The 15700-nt window shown below is 44.8% G+C and overlaps 1 protein-coding gene across 2 annotated transcripts in view; it reads right to left on the reverse strand.

Moving 5' to 3' along the window:
- OBSCN (obscurin, cytoskeletal calmodulin and titin-interacting RhoGEF) overlaps positions 1-15700 on the reverse strand; it is a 185497-nt gene that overhangs the window by 67842 nt on the left and 101955 nt on the right. For both annotated transcript variants that reach the window (XM_051768316.1, XM_051768317.1), the window contains 9 exons: positions 15358-15627; positions 14578-14844; positions 13132-13398; positions 11432-11698; positions 10477-10749; positions 6941-7207; positions 4485-4757; positions 3029-3301; positions 311-583 (listed from right to left, as the gene is read on the reverse strand). In XM_051768316.1, the coding sequence (XP_051624276.1) occupies positions 311-583; positions 3029-3301; positions 4485-4757; positions 6941-7207; positions 10477-10749; positions 11432-11698; positions 13132-13398; positions 14578-14844; positions 15358-15627 (2430 nt within the window). The remainder of the gene's footprint in view (positions 1-310; positions 584-3028; positions 3302-4484; positions 4758-6940; positions 7208-10476; positions 10750-11431; positions 11699-13131; positions 13399-14577; positions 14845-15357; positions 15628-15700) is intronic.

A 15700-nucleotide genomic window follows, 5' to 3' on the forward strand; every position in this document is an offset into this window, starting at 1 on the left:
AGATGCTCCAGGTTGTCTGGGACACCCACAGAATACCCTAAAGCATCTCAAAAGGCACCACAACCCCATGTAGAGACAATGGTGTCACATTTTAAATTTCTGACTGAGGAAACTCTTAGCTGAGCAACTCAGAACTATTTGGGACGCAGAAACATACCGGGGAATACCAGAAAAAAAGGAAAATAACAGTTGTTTGTAGATTGTTATCAAGGTTTGTGAAAGAAAGCAAATTCCAGTCCAAGCAGTGGAGATGGTCCTGGCTGTCCGTAAACAGAACTGATTTAACACCACAGGAATGCACACTCTGTACCTTCAAGGCTCAGGCTGGCAACAGATTTGACTTCAGGGGAAGCCATGCAGGTGTAGGTGTCCTGGTCTTCAGGTCTGAACCCATGAATAATGAGCGTCTGCTTTTTCCCGTCAGAGAGGATCTCGTATCTCCCTCCAGCTTTTATTTGTTCCTTTCCTTTGAACCACGTCACTTTTTCCTCAGTTTTGCTGGATAATGTGCACTCCAAGCGAGCCAGCCCCCCTTCTGTGACTGATCCTCCCACCAAAGGCTGGGTGACTGTAACTGGAGGCTCTGCAAGGACAAAAATAAAGTGAATTAATGCAAAGAACAAATCATAATCTGGCTCCAGGCACTCCAGATCACTCTACATCACTCCAAGCATCCCATCCATCATTTACAGATTCATCAGCTGTTGTAGACAACCAAAGGAAAGTAATAAAAAGACTGGCAGCATCCAAAGTTTGTAATTCCTAAGACAATATCAAAACAACTTTCCAAGCTTTTCCAGTGATTAACCTGTCTCCATTTAAATATATACATGCAGAAGTCTTTGCATTTTTCACATTCCTGTGTTTATTTGCTGGTCTTCATTTACCCATCCCCAGTATTCAAGCAGTTCTACAGATTTTTGGGAGATCCTAAATGTTTAGAAGTGAGGCAGTTCCGAAAGTGAGGCGAGAAAGAAACAGTAAAAAGAATAAAAAAGAAATTATTCAAAGCAGCATTCATCCCAGCCTCGAAAGTATATATAAATATATATTTAGACTAGCTTAGGAGGAGTAAAAATTACCAAAAAGCATAAAGAATTTAAAAATAAAAATGCTTTACTTAGGAAAGAGACCTGCCAGTGGAAGGGTGTTTGTACGACAGTGATACTCAAAGTTGTGGCAAGTGCATTAAACACGAAGAGTTTGACTGGGATGTAAAGCACTGTTAAATTCCCCAAATCAGCACATTCCTGAGCATGATCTGCCCCTCTGCACATTTCACCAGGGAGAGGGAAGCCCTGCCCAAAATGCCTTGGGTTTCTCACAGACAAAGTCAGCATGTGCAGAGTCATCAGCGTCCGGCACTGGCAGCAATTATGTGACAAAACCATCATCGTGTGTCTGAGCCTTAAGTAAAAGAGGATTTTTAGGTTACTATTCTCAGTCTGAGGAATTTTTTTGGCATTCAGCTTTCACAGAAAGAGTTGCAAGAAAAGAAAGACTGAGGGAGCAGCTCCCCATCCCACTGTAGCTTCCAAAGTTCCACCATCAGGCAGCAAAGGCACTGCGTCCCCCAGCATTTCTTCGAGGAGGTTATTGAAAAATATACACAAATAATGCAACAAAAGAGAAAGATGGGTGAAGAAGACAACACTGCCCACCCCCCTGCAGGGTCTTGGTCACCCCAAATTCGTTCCAACACGTTCCTTTTGCCTCATTCTATCCTAACTCCACCAGAAATGAAACCCGTGGTGATGGATGCAGCACAGGATGTGCAGTTTGGAGGAAACAAGAGCACCAACAACACACCAGGTTTTGTTCAAGGCAGCCCACAACAACTTTTTCCCAAGCTCTTCCTCCTCTCATGTTGGCAGCCAAGTACTGAAAGATGTCAAACCTGCTGGTTTGCCCCACCCAGTTCAAAATAAAGATAACCCTACACTCTCCGTATCATTGAGGAATTTTGCTGTAAACTTCAGGTATATTTGGGCCTTGATGATGTTTATTTTAGGTCTGGCCTTAATGGAAATCAAGTTATTGATGGACTAAAGAGGCAACTAAAGTGTAACTCCAGTATTTTAATAGCAAATCACTCAGTTTCTGTGCAACTGTGATACGTGTTACGGCATCAGGCAATAACAAATAAATATGTAATTGGAAGGATCTAGTGCCCTACCAGATGGATTACTGATGATCATAGAATGGTTTGGGCTGGAAGGGACCTTGAAGATCACCCAGTTCCAACCCCCATACTCAGTACACTGGAAATTAAATTATAATTAAATTATACTTTGGCTTGGAAGACAGAAATAATTGTTTTAGTTTTCAAGTTCAAGACATTTACCATTTAAATTACCTGCCACAATGTACCAGGCAAATGTGGTCAACAGCCAGTTCTTTAACTCTGGACACAATAAAAATTACATAAAAAAGCTTTTTTTTCCTCTATTGTCAGCTAAATTTCATACAGAAAAATCTGTCAACAGGAAGAGTTCATGAGGATTGTATAGTGCCCAAAATAAGATAAAGAAAATTTCAATCTGTCAGAAAACAAGGTGTGTGTTTCATGGATGTCCTACACATGGAGGTTTTAATATGGAACTCATTACTCTGGAAAAATGGTTGCCCTGCTCTTGAGTTGATTAACAGATTACAAAGACTTCTTTGCTATCCTGGATAATTTTTCCACATGAACTCCAGTTCAGATCCCTCCTACACCCACAGTTGCTGAGGGTGATGTTGCACTCTGAGAAAATTGATTTTCGTTGGAGCTTACATTACATTTTACAAAAGATTGCAGCTAAAGAAAGTCGGTGAACATCTCTACCATCACCAGCCTGATGAGGTAGACTATTTCTGGTCAAAGAACAGGTTGCCCAGCAGCATCTTCTCAGACTAAGAACACCATTTTGGGACGTGCGAGGCAAAGGGAAAAGAACTGGAGCAAAGATCAGAAATTTCAATGCAGTAGCTCAATACCAGATTTTGAGATTCCAGGTGCCACCGGGCTGGAACAACAGACACTTACCTATCACAGAAAGCTTGGCTGATGAAATTGCTTCCCTGGAAGCAAAGGTCACCTCTCCAGAATGGTGCAGCTGGGCTTTTTTCAGAATAAGTTTGTATTTGTTTCCATCTGCTTGTACCTCCCAGTCCTCACCCAACTGGATCTCTACGTCATTGCTATACCAGGCCACTTCATTAATGGGCACAGCTTCACTCAGAACACAGCTAAATGTGGCTTTCTCCCCCACAGAGACTTCCACATCCTTGAGAGGCTGCAAGAACTGCAGGCGCCATCCTGTAGATTAAAATCGGGAATCAAGGCCCCTGTTACAGAAACAATCAAGAGATGCTGGGAATATTTATGTTGAAGCTCTGGGCAGTCAGGCCTTGGAGACCAAGGAGGTCCTTAAAAGGGAAGTTATGGTTATCACCAGAACAGAAGGTATAAAATCACAGAATGGTTTAAGTTGGGAGGGACTTTAAAGATCGTCTCATTTCAACCCCCCTGCCATGGGCAAGGACATCTCCCACTAGACCAAGTTCAAAGCCTCATCCAACTCAAAACTGGAGACTGATGGCTGTTTCTGTACTCTGAAAGGGGTCCTGATCCCCACAGGAGTCTCCAGTAATAGCATAAAGTACAAGGACACAGAGATAATATCATTGTTGATACAACTCTCATCTCTGGAGCCCTGGAGAACAAATAAATACAACCCAACTCATCAGAATAATGACAGCTGTGAGACAGTCATTTGCTGCTCACTCAGTGCCAGGTGTGGTTGCTTTTAACCATGTCATATCTTACAGAACAAGAAAATATGAAAACTGTGAAATATCATCCATTAAAGGAAGAGAGAATTGGGTTTGTTCAGCCTGGCAGAGAGAAGGTTTCGGGATGACACTTAACTGAGGCCTTCCAGTACTTGAAAGGAGCTACAAGAAAAATGGAGAGAGACTTTTTATAAGAGCCTGTAGTGATAGAACAAAGAGGAAAGGGTTTCAACTGAAAGAGAGTAGATTTGGATTGGATATTAGTAAGAAATTCTTCCCTGTGAGGGTGGGGAGGCCCTGGTACAGGTTGCCCAGAGAAGTTGTGGCTACTCCATCCCTGGAAGTGTCCAAGGTCAGGTTGGAGCAACGTGGGATAGTGGAAGGTGTCCCTGCCCATGGCAAGGGGGTTAAAACTAGGTGATCTTTAAGGTCCCTTCCAACCCAAACCATTCTTTGATTTTATGGTTCTGTGATTCTTTGGTTTAGTGCTTGCTTGGCAGCGTTGGGTTAACGGTTGGACTCAACGATCCAAGAGATCCTTTCCAACCTTAACGATTCTATGATTTATTGTGCAGGGAGAAGATTATAAGTAAGAAGCAGGCAACAAATGCAGCTTTTCCTCCCTGCTACTCATCACATCCTCCTGGTTCCTCTCCTCTTTCCAAGCAGAAGTTGAGGACTCCCCTACGCCCGAGCGCTCGAGTTACCTTTCACCGTCAGGAAGGCCGAGGTCACCGCGTCGCTGCACATGAAAGTCACCCTGCAGCTGTCCTGGGGGGTGAGGTTCTTCAGCAGCAGGATGTGCCTGAGCCCATTTTCAAAGTAAACCATCTCGGTGTTCTCTGTGGTCTTGGCAGGTTCGTCGTCAATCAGCCAGTTGTAATTGTAGGTCTCGGGCTTGGAGAGGTAACACTCGAACAGGGCCTCCCCTCCTTCCACGGCTTCCACGTTCTCCAAGCCCTGGATGATGCTGTTCTTGGCTGGAAAAGAAGGACAATGAACAGCATTAATTATTTGGCCATGCTTATCTGAATGTTAACAAGCCTCGGAGAGCTGGACGATTCCCACTGCTGGAAAGCTGATGGAAAAACGTGGATGTGGTAAAGTGTGCTCGTAGGTTTAATTGACTTCAACCACACTCTAACTAAAATTAAAAAGATTTAAAGTAGTGAGACAGTTTAAAAATAACCATAAAACTCCAGGACCTCTAGTATTTCATCTGTCTTTCCTCCAAATACCTGACTTTTCTTTACAAATTAAGAAAAAAAGTGGTATTTGTATAAAAAAGGCCAACAATTGTTAGGAAGGGATAGCTCAGGAAGACAAAGTAGAACCAAATTCCTTCTGTCCCACGGCAGGAAACATTTCCCAAAGATCTCCCAGACAGCATGATTATTGTCATAACTTGAGAATCCACTGACAGCTCATGGTAAAATCTTACTTCTTTTCTTGCAAAGCAAATATAAGAGAATATTATGGCTGGCAAAGCTAAAGTGACTGTCATCCGAGCTAATTCTGCCTCTAGGAAACACACAGAAAGTTAAAATCTGTATTAAGAGTACTTTGAACAGAAATTTCTGAATTATCACAAAAGCCTTGTGACAATTGGGTTGATTTTCCCACACTTGTGGGGTGAATTGTGGGGTCAGAAACATGCAAAAACCTCCAAACTCCATTCTCCTACACGGTCATGCATCAGTTGGCACCTGGACATGAACAATCAGCCTGATGCAAAATTAAATGTGGGCTGGTGTGAGGGATATAACCTGTATTGCAGCAGCTACAGGGACAAGTGACATGCACAGGGGTGGGGACACACAGCTGAGTAAATACAGTTCACACAAATACCATTGAATGGTCAGAATGATCTGTGATATAACCCAACAGACATTCCTGTTTAGGTTCCTACAGCCATTATCTGGAAGTGTGCTAAGCAAAAAAAAAATTAGTAAAAATAAATAAAATTTAAAAAATACCAACAAACTCAACAATTAATTTAATAGCAAAAAGAAAAAGAAAAGTTACTAGCTATTGATTAGCTTATTGCTAATTACAAGTTGCCCAGAGAGACTGTGTGTGGGCTCCCCATCCCTGGAAGTGTTCAAAGCCAGGTTGGATGGAGCTTGGAGCAATCTGGGATTAATGGAAGGTGTCCCTGCCCAAGGCAGAGGGGTGGAACTGGATGATCTTTAAGGTCCCTTCCAACCCAAACCACTCTAGGATTCTACGATAGTAAAAAAATCCTGTATTTTATAATATTCATATTTATGGAGAACAATGAGGTGTTTGAAAATCCTTCTTGCAGAATGTATCATTTTCTTAGAACAAATCCAAGTTGGTTATCTTTTGAAGCACTGGTTTCCCTAATTATGGAAAGCAGCCAATTGCTAAGTCTACCTCCTCTGGGATGCTTTTATTCATTAAAATCCTTTTAAATCCCTAAAATGGAAAGTGCTTATAGATGCAGAAAACATTACAATAAATAACACCCTGTTCTTCTGCACTAACAGCTCCAGTTAAGCAAGAAGGCAAAACAGCCACAAATATTCATAAATCAGAAACACTGCTCTTGCTGATCACAGTAATTCACTTGGTAAAGCAAACACAGTAATTCCATATGCAGCAGAAAAAAAAAATAAGACATCCATGGAAAATCCTAAATTTAGTTTTAATGTTTTTATTTACTGTTCCTTGGGGCCTTCCCAAATGCTGATGCCAAGTGAGAAGGATCACTATTTGAAAAAGTAAATTACCTTAGCTCAGCAGAAATCAAACAGAATTCCACACTATTATTTACTGTTTTAAAGGCACACTGGGTGTAAAAAGTGCTATTTAAGAGTAAAAAAAATTCTTACTATTCCTTTGGACAAAGATTGCATCTGTGGTTTCACAATTATTCAGCAGGACACAAACCATCACACCAATGTTCCAGTTCTTTGCAGAAGAGGTGCAACAGGTGAGTGGTGTCACAAGTGAGAGTTAATTAGAACTGAGCTAATGCTGCATTTTCATATGCAATTCCCACCAATTCCCAGTTTATTATCAGTACTGGAGTGAACACCAAGAGCAGGTATCTGATGTGTTCCGAAGTGCTGCCATGATTTTTCTACCTCTTTTATTTGGAAACCATGACAGTCTCCCTTCTTTGGCTGGAAGGCCTCACCTTGAACATCAAGTGTAGCCATCACTTTAGTGCCTCCAGCTTCACAAGAATAGATGCCAGTGTCTTCTGGGACCGTAGGGTTAATTTTTAGCATGCTCACATTCCAGTCCTGATCGATAATCACTCGCTGCCCATCTGCATGTATTTCCTGATCATTTTTCTTCCAGATGGCGTGCACTGGCCTAGAATACTGGCATATGAACTCTGCTGGGCCATCTTCATCAACAGTTATGTCCTGCATGGGACTGACCACTTCAATGGTGGGATCTGTTAACCAACACGTCAGGAAGGACATGCATTAGCGGATCCCCATGGAAATGGCAACTTGGAGAGTTTTTTGACAGAGCTCGTGAGGAGCAGGCAGAGCGTCAGTGCGAGCTGGGAATTAGCAGTTTAGTCTGTGCTTGTGTCAGCATCAAGCAGGGTTGAAGCCAAACTGGTATGTTAGGACATGACCACCACACTGGAAAACGGGCCACCAGCAATTAAGGTTCGTGCTTTAAAACTCCTGAATGTGGACTTCTGAGCAGAACATCTGGGGGAATTCCCTCTGGGCTTAGTTTTTCTCCCAGCATCCCTGAGATCTCCCAGACTGGGAAGCACTGGGTGTGAAAGAGTTCTGCCTCCCGGAGGTGGAGCACAAGGGTAAAACAGAGGAGAGAGCAGTGGGTGGGATGCTGGGAGTGGTTCCCTGTAACTCTCAGCCTCACAGAGAAATAGCAACACATCCGAAACTCTACTGGAGGCTCCTTGTATGAGCAAACTGCAACTACCCATGGGAAAGAAACCCAGTCCTCTAATGCAAACACCCATTCCTGTCCTGGGCTGTCAGGAGTCACTGGCAGTGTGAGGAGCAAAGATCCAGGATAACTGTGACAAAAAAGGGCATTCCAAAGGGGCAGGTACACATTGTTTTGATTAGCCACATGTTCCTCTGCAGCAGACACACAGATGGGGGAAAAACAATATGATTTCCTTTACAGCAGCTCATCTAGAGATGCACCATGAACCACTGACATCTCAGACTGAGAGCTCATAAAATGCCGCTGGATATGCAGCTCCTCTGAAGAATGTGAGATCCGTGAGGCTGCTTTTGAGCATCCATTCTTTCTTTTAAAATACTGGTTTTGTTTCTTGTCAGGCAGCTGTAGGGCACTGTAGATATATCTAATCTAAAACATTATGAGCTTCCAGAGCAGTCAAGGAGTCCCTCCTGAGTTTTCAGGTTGGACCACTCATGCTGAAAAGAAAAACCTCAATGAAGTCTGAAAGTGGAAGTCTCTTTGCAACATCATTCTCAGCAGAATTATGTCAACTTCCAAAAAAAAAAATGATAGGGCTACAAAGGGGCAGTCAGAGAAAGCTGATACACCATCAGGAATTGGGCTTGATAATCCTTGTGGGTCCCTTCCAACTCAGGACATTCTATGATTCTTTGGTATGCAATTATCTTTCAAAGAGTTGTTCTGATCACAAGCCAGCAGGAATAAACTACACAGGGCCTCAGTCTGGGAATGCTCTTCCTGAAACTGGTGGATCAGGCTGAGGATTTGGGATGCTACAAGCAGACCTTGGGAAGCAAAGACAGTTTTGCAAACATCTTTTGGGAACTTTGTAGCAAGGCTTGATCCCGCTCCCTGGGGTTCCCTCTGCCACTCCCTGTGTCTGCAGGTGTGTTTATGGAGAGGAGGCCTGGATGGAAGACCATGGAGATGTTTTGGTGACACCAGGACTGAAGAAGGAAGAAGGGATCTGTGCAGATGGGGAGCACAACACCGTCTCCTTTCATAAGACCTCTCACAGCAAATATCGCCTGTGGCACTGGAGAAGGGAAATGTCCTGGATCCACTGCCCCTTCCCTCTTTGCCACTGCTGGGAAAGGACCTTGGTGCCCCTATTCACCTGTGCAGAATGGTAGAAAGTTCCCTGGGACTTGGGAGCCAATGTGGGCACCAGGACCTGTAATTCTCACCTGCCCAAAGGGGTCAGAAGAAGGCAGCAGCTCCTTCACCCTTTCCCATTCTCCCCACCTCCCAAACATGAAGATGTTGTCACACTGGGCCACTGAACGAGTGCAGTTGTAGGACAATGATATGGTAGAGGCCCAATAAGAAGGGCTGAGACCTCACTTTTTATGGAATATATCCAGTTACCAGCATGCCTTAAAGCAGGAGAACGAGGCACATGGAATAGAGAGAAAGTTGATTTGCTCCTTGATGAAGGACAAGCCATGGATAGCCAGGTAGACTGAAATACAGTCCAAAGACGGATCTACTTTTAAATTTATGGACAAAAAGGGCCTGAAAGTGTCTGTTAATACAATTATAATTATATGCTACTGTGATTCAAGCTCACAATAAAGAAATCTTTCCTTCACAGCAGCAAAAAATATCCCCATTCCTATGTGTAGTAGCATCTGTAGATGATCTCCAAGGGTCCTTTCCAATATCAAATATACTGTGATTCTGTGAAGTGGAAACTTCTCAGGAGCCTTTTATTTGACTGAGCAGGACACCTAGTGATGCATTTATTTTTAATTTATGTATTAGACCCACTGGCATTTGTTCCCTAGAGAGTTCATAACCAGGTTCTGTCTCTGAAAACCTGAAACTCAAATTGAAACAGGCAGACACAAGATGTGTGGGGTTTGCACACTCTGTTGTTGCTGCACCATTCTGAGATCAGGAAGAAGTGCTTTGGCATTTTATCTTTGTAGAGATTCAAATTTTCTGAATGTACAAGAGACTATACAGAGGAGACATCAACCACTGACTACAATTCCATATTGTGGATTGCTCCTCTTGGGGTAGATTTAAATAAGGATCTTTTAACCCTTTATATCTCTGTATATACAAATCCTTTCTCCAAGCAAGGAACAAACATTAATTTTGTCTGAAAAATAGCAGTTTTTCCCCATGGTTGTAAAAGGACTGACTGGGAGGGAACTTGCTTTATCAAGTCTGGAGCTCGGTGTTATTTGCAGCTTGTGGCTACCCTTACCAAATGAGAAAAATAGTTATTTAACAGACCAGAAAGCTCTGTTAGGGCAGTGATGACTATTCAACAAACGAGGCTCATTTTGTCACTGTGTTCCTACAATGTCATACATCCTTTGCTTTACAGGGACAACTCAAAGTCTTGTCCTGGGAACAGGATGAGCTGAGCAGCAGTAGCCTGACTGTGATAATTTTGTGAATTACCAGCTCCACAAGATTTTGGGGTATTATTCAAAAGAGTTGAAGTGGGGATACAAAGTCAGGTGCTACTACAGCTGTTTATGTTCATCCCTTCTTTGACATCAGGTGAAAGCAGCAGCCCTGAGCCTGCAACCCTTCCTCACCTGAACCACTGCAAAAATCGATGTGGTTGTACCTGTAAGACTTCTGGGTTGGGTACTGGTGACTTGCAGAAGTGGAGGGTTGCAGGGCACAGAAGAGCTGTGAAGGGATTTAGTAAGGGTAGCCTGGAAGGCAGAAGCACCAGCACACGGAGCAGGTCCAGAGGTGGCCGTGTGTTTCTTTCCAACGAGGAAATACCTTTGACTAATAATTTAGCTGAAGATATAAGGGACCCAGCCCTGAAGGTGACAGTGCCTGAGTCGTGGCAGGCCACGTCATTTAGGGTCAGAGTGTGGATCCTCCCGTCCTGCTCAGAGATTTCAGTCACCAGGTTGTTGTGGAGGGGGGTCCCATCGAGCCACCACTGCACGTTCCTCACGCCCGGGTGCGAGAGCTCGCAGGTGAACGTGGCTGACTCGCCCACAAAGACGTCTGTGTTCCTTAAACCAGAAACTACCACTGCTGCTTCTTCTGCACGACAGAGCAAGAGAAGGTGCCAAAGGAAAACGAGAGCATAAACACACACACACACACACACACGTGGCTCCCTGCAGAACTAACACAAGTGTGAGTCATCCTTGGAGAGTTAAACTTGTAGCATTGTTCCAGGGGGAAAAAATAAAAAAGAGCTAAAATTTTCTTGAAGGGAGTCAGAAACCACCTTCCATCCTCCACCTGCTTCCAGGAGCAGTGTGTGTCTGTGCAAGCACCATTTCATTGGGAGGAAACTCCACTCCATGACCAGGTCATGCCTGTGCATTGCAGCCGTCTGCGGTGGCATTGTAGGAGGCAGAGATGTAGCTTAAGATTTAAATGTTCACTTGAGTGCTTTAAAAGAGTAGTAAGAATAACAAAGATAGAGGCTGAAACCAGTTATAACAAGAATGTCAGTGTTTTTTACGACCACTGCTCCAAGCAAGCAGTTTTTCAGCAGTACCACCAGTGCACAGTACTTTGAACTAGTTTTACTTAAAAACATTGGTCCAACCCCAGCCTGGAGGTCAGTGTTTATATCTTCACTGGAATCAGGAAAGAAACGAATGGCCTTTCAGCTGTTTGCATCTGAGACCATTTTGTCCAGTTACTCTCAAAGACTTTGGAGCCAGAAATCCAGGCAGCCAAACGGGAGCATTTCCACCACGCTTCCCCTTACCTTGCACGTACACAGAACCCGTGGTGATCTCGTATCCAGTGCTGCAGGTATAATCCCCACAGTCATCAGGCTCTACACCATGGATGATCAGCTCAGCTATGCTGCCCTTCAGCTTCATCTCGTACTTGTCACTGGGCTCAATGACCACCCCTCCTTTCCTCCACTCAACGGGGGCGTCCGGCCTGGAGATCTCACAGTGCAAAACAGCCGTTCCCCCTTCTTCAGTCTCTACGTTTCTCAGCTCTTTGTTAAACAGCACTGGCAGTACTGTGGTGGAGAAGCAACTGCATCAGTGACAGCTCTCAGAGGTGAGGAACTCGCTTGTAACTTCTCCAGCTTGGCTGTTCCCCTCGTTCTGAGCCACACCCTGAGCTGTGCCACAGCCAGAGGCTCAAGGGATCAGCTGCTGATGCTGGGAGGGTGTCCACTGCTGCTCCATAAAGGGTTGTTAGAGGTCACAGGGGCTCTAAAGGTCTCCACATGGGCATAGCCACCATTTTCAGTGTAAGCAGATAGAGGCACGACAGTGCTAATCGCAGCACTGAGAACGAGAATCGTTTAGGTTGGAAAAGACCTTTAAGATCTTCGAGTCCAACCATCAACCCAGCACTGTCGAGGCCACTCCTAAACCATGTCCCAAGTGCCACATAACACGTCCTTTAAATATTTCCAGGGATGGTGACTCCACCTCTTCCCTGGGCAGCCTGTTCCAATGCCTGACCACCCTTCCAGTGAAGAATTTTTTCCTTAGATCCAGTCTAACCCCCCCTGGTGCATCTTGGGGCCATTTCCTCTTGTCTTATTGCTTTTAACTTGGGAGAAGAGACCAACCTCTACCTCATGACAACATCCTTTCATGTAGTTGTAGAGAGTGATAACATCTCCCCTGAGCCTGCTTTTCTCCAGGTTAAAAAAACCCCAGTTCCTTCAGCTGGGACATAAGACTTTGGGCATTGAAACCTCACAGTGAGCAGGAGTGGGTTATGGTGACCAAACTCAAGATCTAAAAAATATAGTCTTGATGTTCAAGTCAAAAGACATAGAACTCTTAGTATAAAATCCAAAAACAAAGCCACTAGAAAAAGGCCAAGAGCCACAACTGTTGGGCTGCTCAGGCACTAGTAGGTACAAGGGCTCCATTTAAAATGAGTTTATTCTAAATATGGTGAAATATCCTCATTTTCTTGACAGGTAGTAGGCAAATTCTCTAACTGCTCTTGTACATACCCTTCCCCAGCAGCAGCTGCAGTTTTGTTCCCAGCTGTCACAGCGAGATGAAAACTGCAACTGCAGAATTAGAACTGGGTTTAAAAGGCACTAAATTCTTCTCTGGAGGACAGATTGTGTATCAGACCCTTTCCTGCAGTTGTAACTCAGAGATACAGTGTTGATGGCAATTCAGTGACAAAAGTTCTGTGTGGATTAGACACTTGGGGACATGGTTTAGTGGTGGACTTAGCAGTGTTGGGTTAATGGTTGGGTTAACTCAACAGAGGTCTTTTCCAACCTAAATCACAGAATGGTTTGGGTCAGAAGGGACCTTAAAGATCATCTCATTCCAACCCCATGGGCAGGAAACCATCTACTAGACCAGGTTGCTCAGAGCCCTGTCCAGCCTGCCCCAGATGATTCCACGATCACCCCTGTGGAGAACAGTCACAGCCACGACTTCCCTGCCTCCAAAAAAATCCTTCTCCTACCTTTGACTTGCAGCGACGCCGTGGTCTGCTGATCCCCCGAGTCACACGTGTACTCCCCAGCATCCTGAGCCTCAGCATCGTAGATGAGGAGCTCCACACGTGTCCCCTCCTGCCGGATCTCGTACTTGTCACCTGCCTGCAGAACAGTGTCCCCTTTCCTCCACTCCACGTGCGCGTTGGGCTTTGTCAGCTCACAGAACAACAGGGCCGTGCGACCTTCCTCCACCTCCTCGTTCTTCAGCCAGTGCTTGAACAGCACGGGGAGGCCTTGAGGGGGGGGGGAATGGTGCAAAGAGGGGGAAAAAAATATAGGTGAAGCAAAAATAGGAAAAAATAGGAATGTTTGATTTTTAAGGTACTGATAGTGCCGTTCATGAAGTTCGTGCACGATTCTGGCTGCATTTACCTAAGGGGAGCTGCCAGGAACAGGGATGACTAGGCCTGAGCTAGACAGAGGAGGATGAGGAGGAGGAAGGGGAGTTAATCAGCAGGAAAAAATTGAGTTCTATATGAGCTACATTTCTGTCCCCATATCCCAGCCTTCTTTTCACAAAGAGTTCCTAATTAATTTCAGTAATTATTTCAGAAGACCAGATAGCTTTTCATCCTTGAAATAAAAATCACAGGAGAGGATAAAATCATTCAAAGAACACACATCTGCAGACGTGAGGCATCAGATCATGCAGCCAGGGATCAATTACAGAATAATTAAGGCTGAAGGGACCTCTGGAGGTCCTCCATGGATGGAGATTCCTCCACCCCTCTGGGTGTCTGTTCCAATGTCTGACCACCCCTTCATTGTGAAAGGTTGTTTTTTTTCTAAAATTAATTTCTCTTGCTGCAGCTTTCAACTGTTTCCTGTCACCTGTTTACTGAGCATTCCAAGAAAATTCTCTCTTTCCTCTGTAGGCCTCCATTAAGAAGCTGCAGACAGCAAAGAAGTCCCCCCTTCAACCTTCTCTTCCCCACTCTTAACAAATGCAGCCACCCTTACCTCTCCTTTTACTTAGAATCCTAGAATGGTTTAAATTGAAAGGGACCTTAAAGACCAACCCATTCCAACCCCCTACCATGGGCAGGGACACCTTCCACTAGACCAGGTTGCTCCAAACCCATCCAACCCGGCCTTGAATGTTTCCAGGAACAGGACAGCCACAGCTTCTCTGGGCAACCTGTGCCAGGGCCTCACCACCCTCATTGTGAAAAACATCTGTCTTATATCTAATCTAAATTGTCCTTCTTTCAGTTTATATCCATCACCTTTTTTCTTATCACAACAGGCCCCGATAAAAATTTGTCCCCCATATTTCATGTTCTCCGGCCCCCTGAGAAACTTGTTGGCCTCTGCTGCGCTTGCTCCACTAATCATTGTCTCTCTTGCACTAGAGAGCTCCAAAAATTGATGTGTCCTCCTTTCACCACTGCTGAACAGAGAGGAAACCATACCTTTAACCTCCAGCCTGGCCACAGTCCTCCCATCAGCCGTCTGGCAGCTGTACTCGCCCGCGTCCGCGCGGTTCAGATCGCGGATCACCAGCGTGTGCACCTTCCCCTCCTGCTTGATGCTGCACTTCTGGCTGGAGTGGATCACAGACGTGCCTTTCTTCCACTCCACGGGGACATCAGGCTTGGACACCTCGCAGGACAGGTGAGCTGTGCCACCCTCCTGCAGCTCCAGGTTCTGGAGCGCCTTCACAAAGATGACCGGAGCAGCTGTGGGGAGGAGAGAAGCATCAGTTCTGCAACAGACTGATCCACCTCACCCCCAGATCAGAGCTGGGGGTCTATGGTTATACTTTGCACCAGATCAGAGAGGAACCTGTAATATTGCCATGGATCATCTTTCCAAATCATTCTATGTGACTTAATAGAAAGGGTTTTTTTAAATTTTCAGACATTTTTTTCAGTAAATATGATCTAAAAACATCATGAGTAGGAGATTAATTCAGAGCATATTACTGACATCTTTCAGCATTGATTCCAACATATGATTGGCTGCTTAGTTGGGTGGTCTCCAAAGGATGTTAATATTAATCTTCATCCACGGACAATAAAAATTACCGAAACGACCAGTTCAGATGTACATATCTAACTCTTAAATGCCTAAATTAGGTTAGCAGAATATCCCAAAATTTCCAAGGACCCCTAATCCCAAATACACCTCTCCAGAAGCCAAAACAAGTGTACCAGCATCTGCCCAGTCCCTCTCCCTCTGGCATTGCTCACCTTGGACCTTCAGCTGTGCTGCTGACGTGTGCTCCCCGACTTTGAAGCTGATGGACCCGCAGTCTTCCAGGGTCACCTTCCTCAGGATCAGACTGTGACGTGTCCCCTGGACTCTGATCTCATTCATCTCGTTGGATTGCAGGGGCACATCCCCCAGGAACCACTTGGCATCCTGGGTTGTTTCCCGGGACAGCCTGCACTCGAACACCGCGTCCTCCCCTTCGTACGAGGTGACGTCCTTCAGCATCTCCACTATGGCCACTGCTGGTTCTTTATGGAAAGGTCAACAGAGTTTCGTATCTACTTTCAAGTGATGCTTCCTGGGTTAAACTTTTCATTCTGC

The sequence above is a fragment of the Manacus candei genome, unplaced genomic scaffold, assembly GCF_025592945.1.
Source record: "Manacus candei isolate 608988 ecotype Guabito, Panama unplaced genomic scaffold, ASM2559294v1 h1tg000094l, whole genome shotgun sequence".
NCBI classification, from domain to species: Eukaryota; Metazoa; Chordata; class Aves; order Passeriformes; family Pipridae; genus Manacus; species Manacus candei.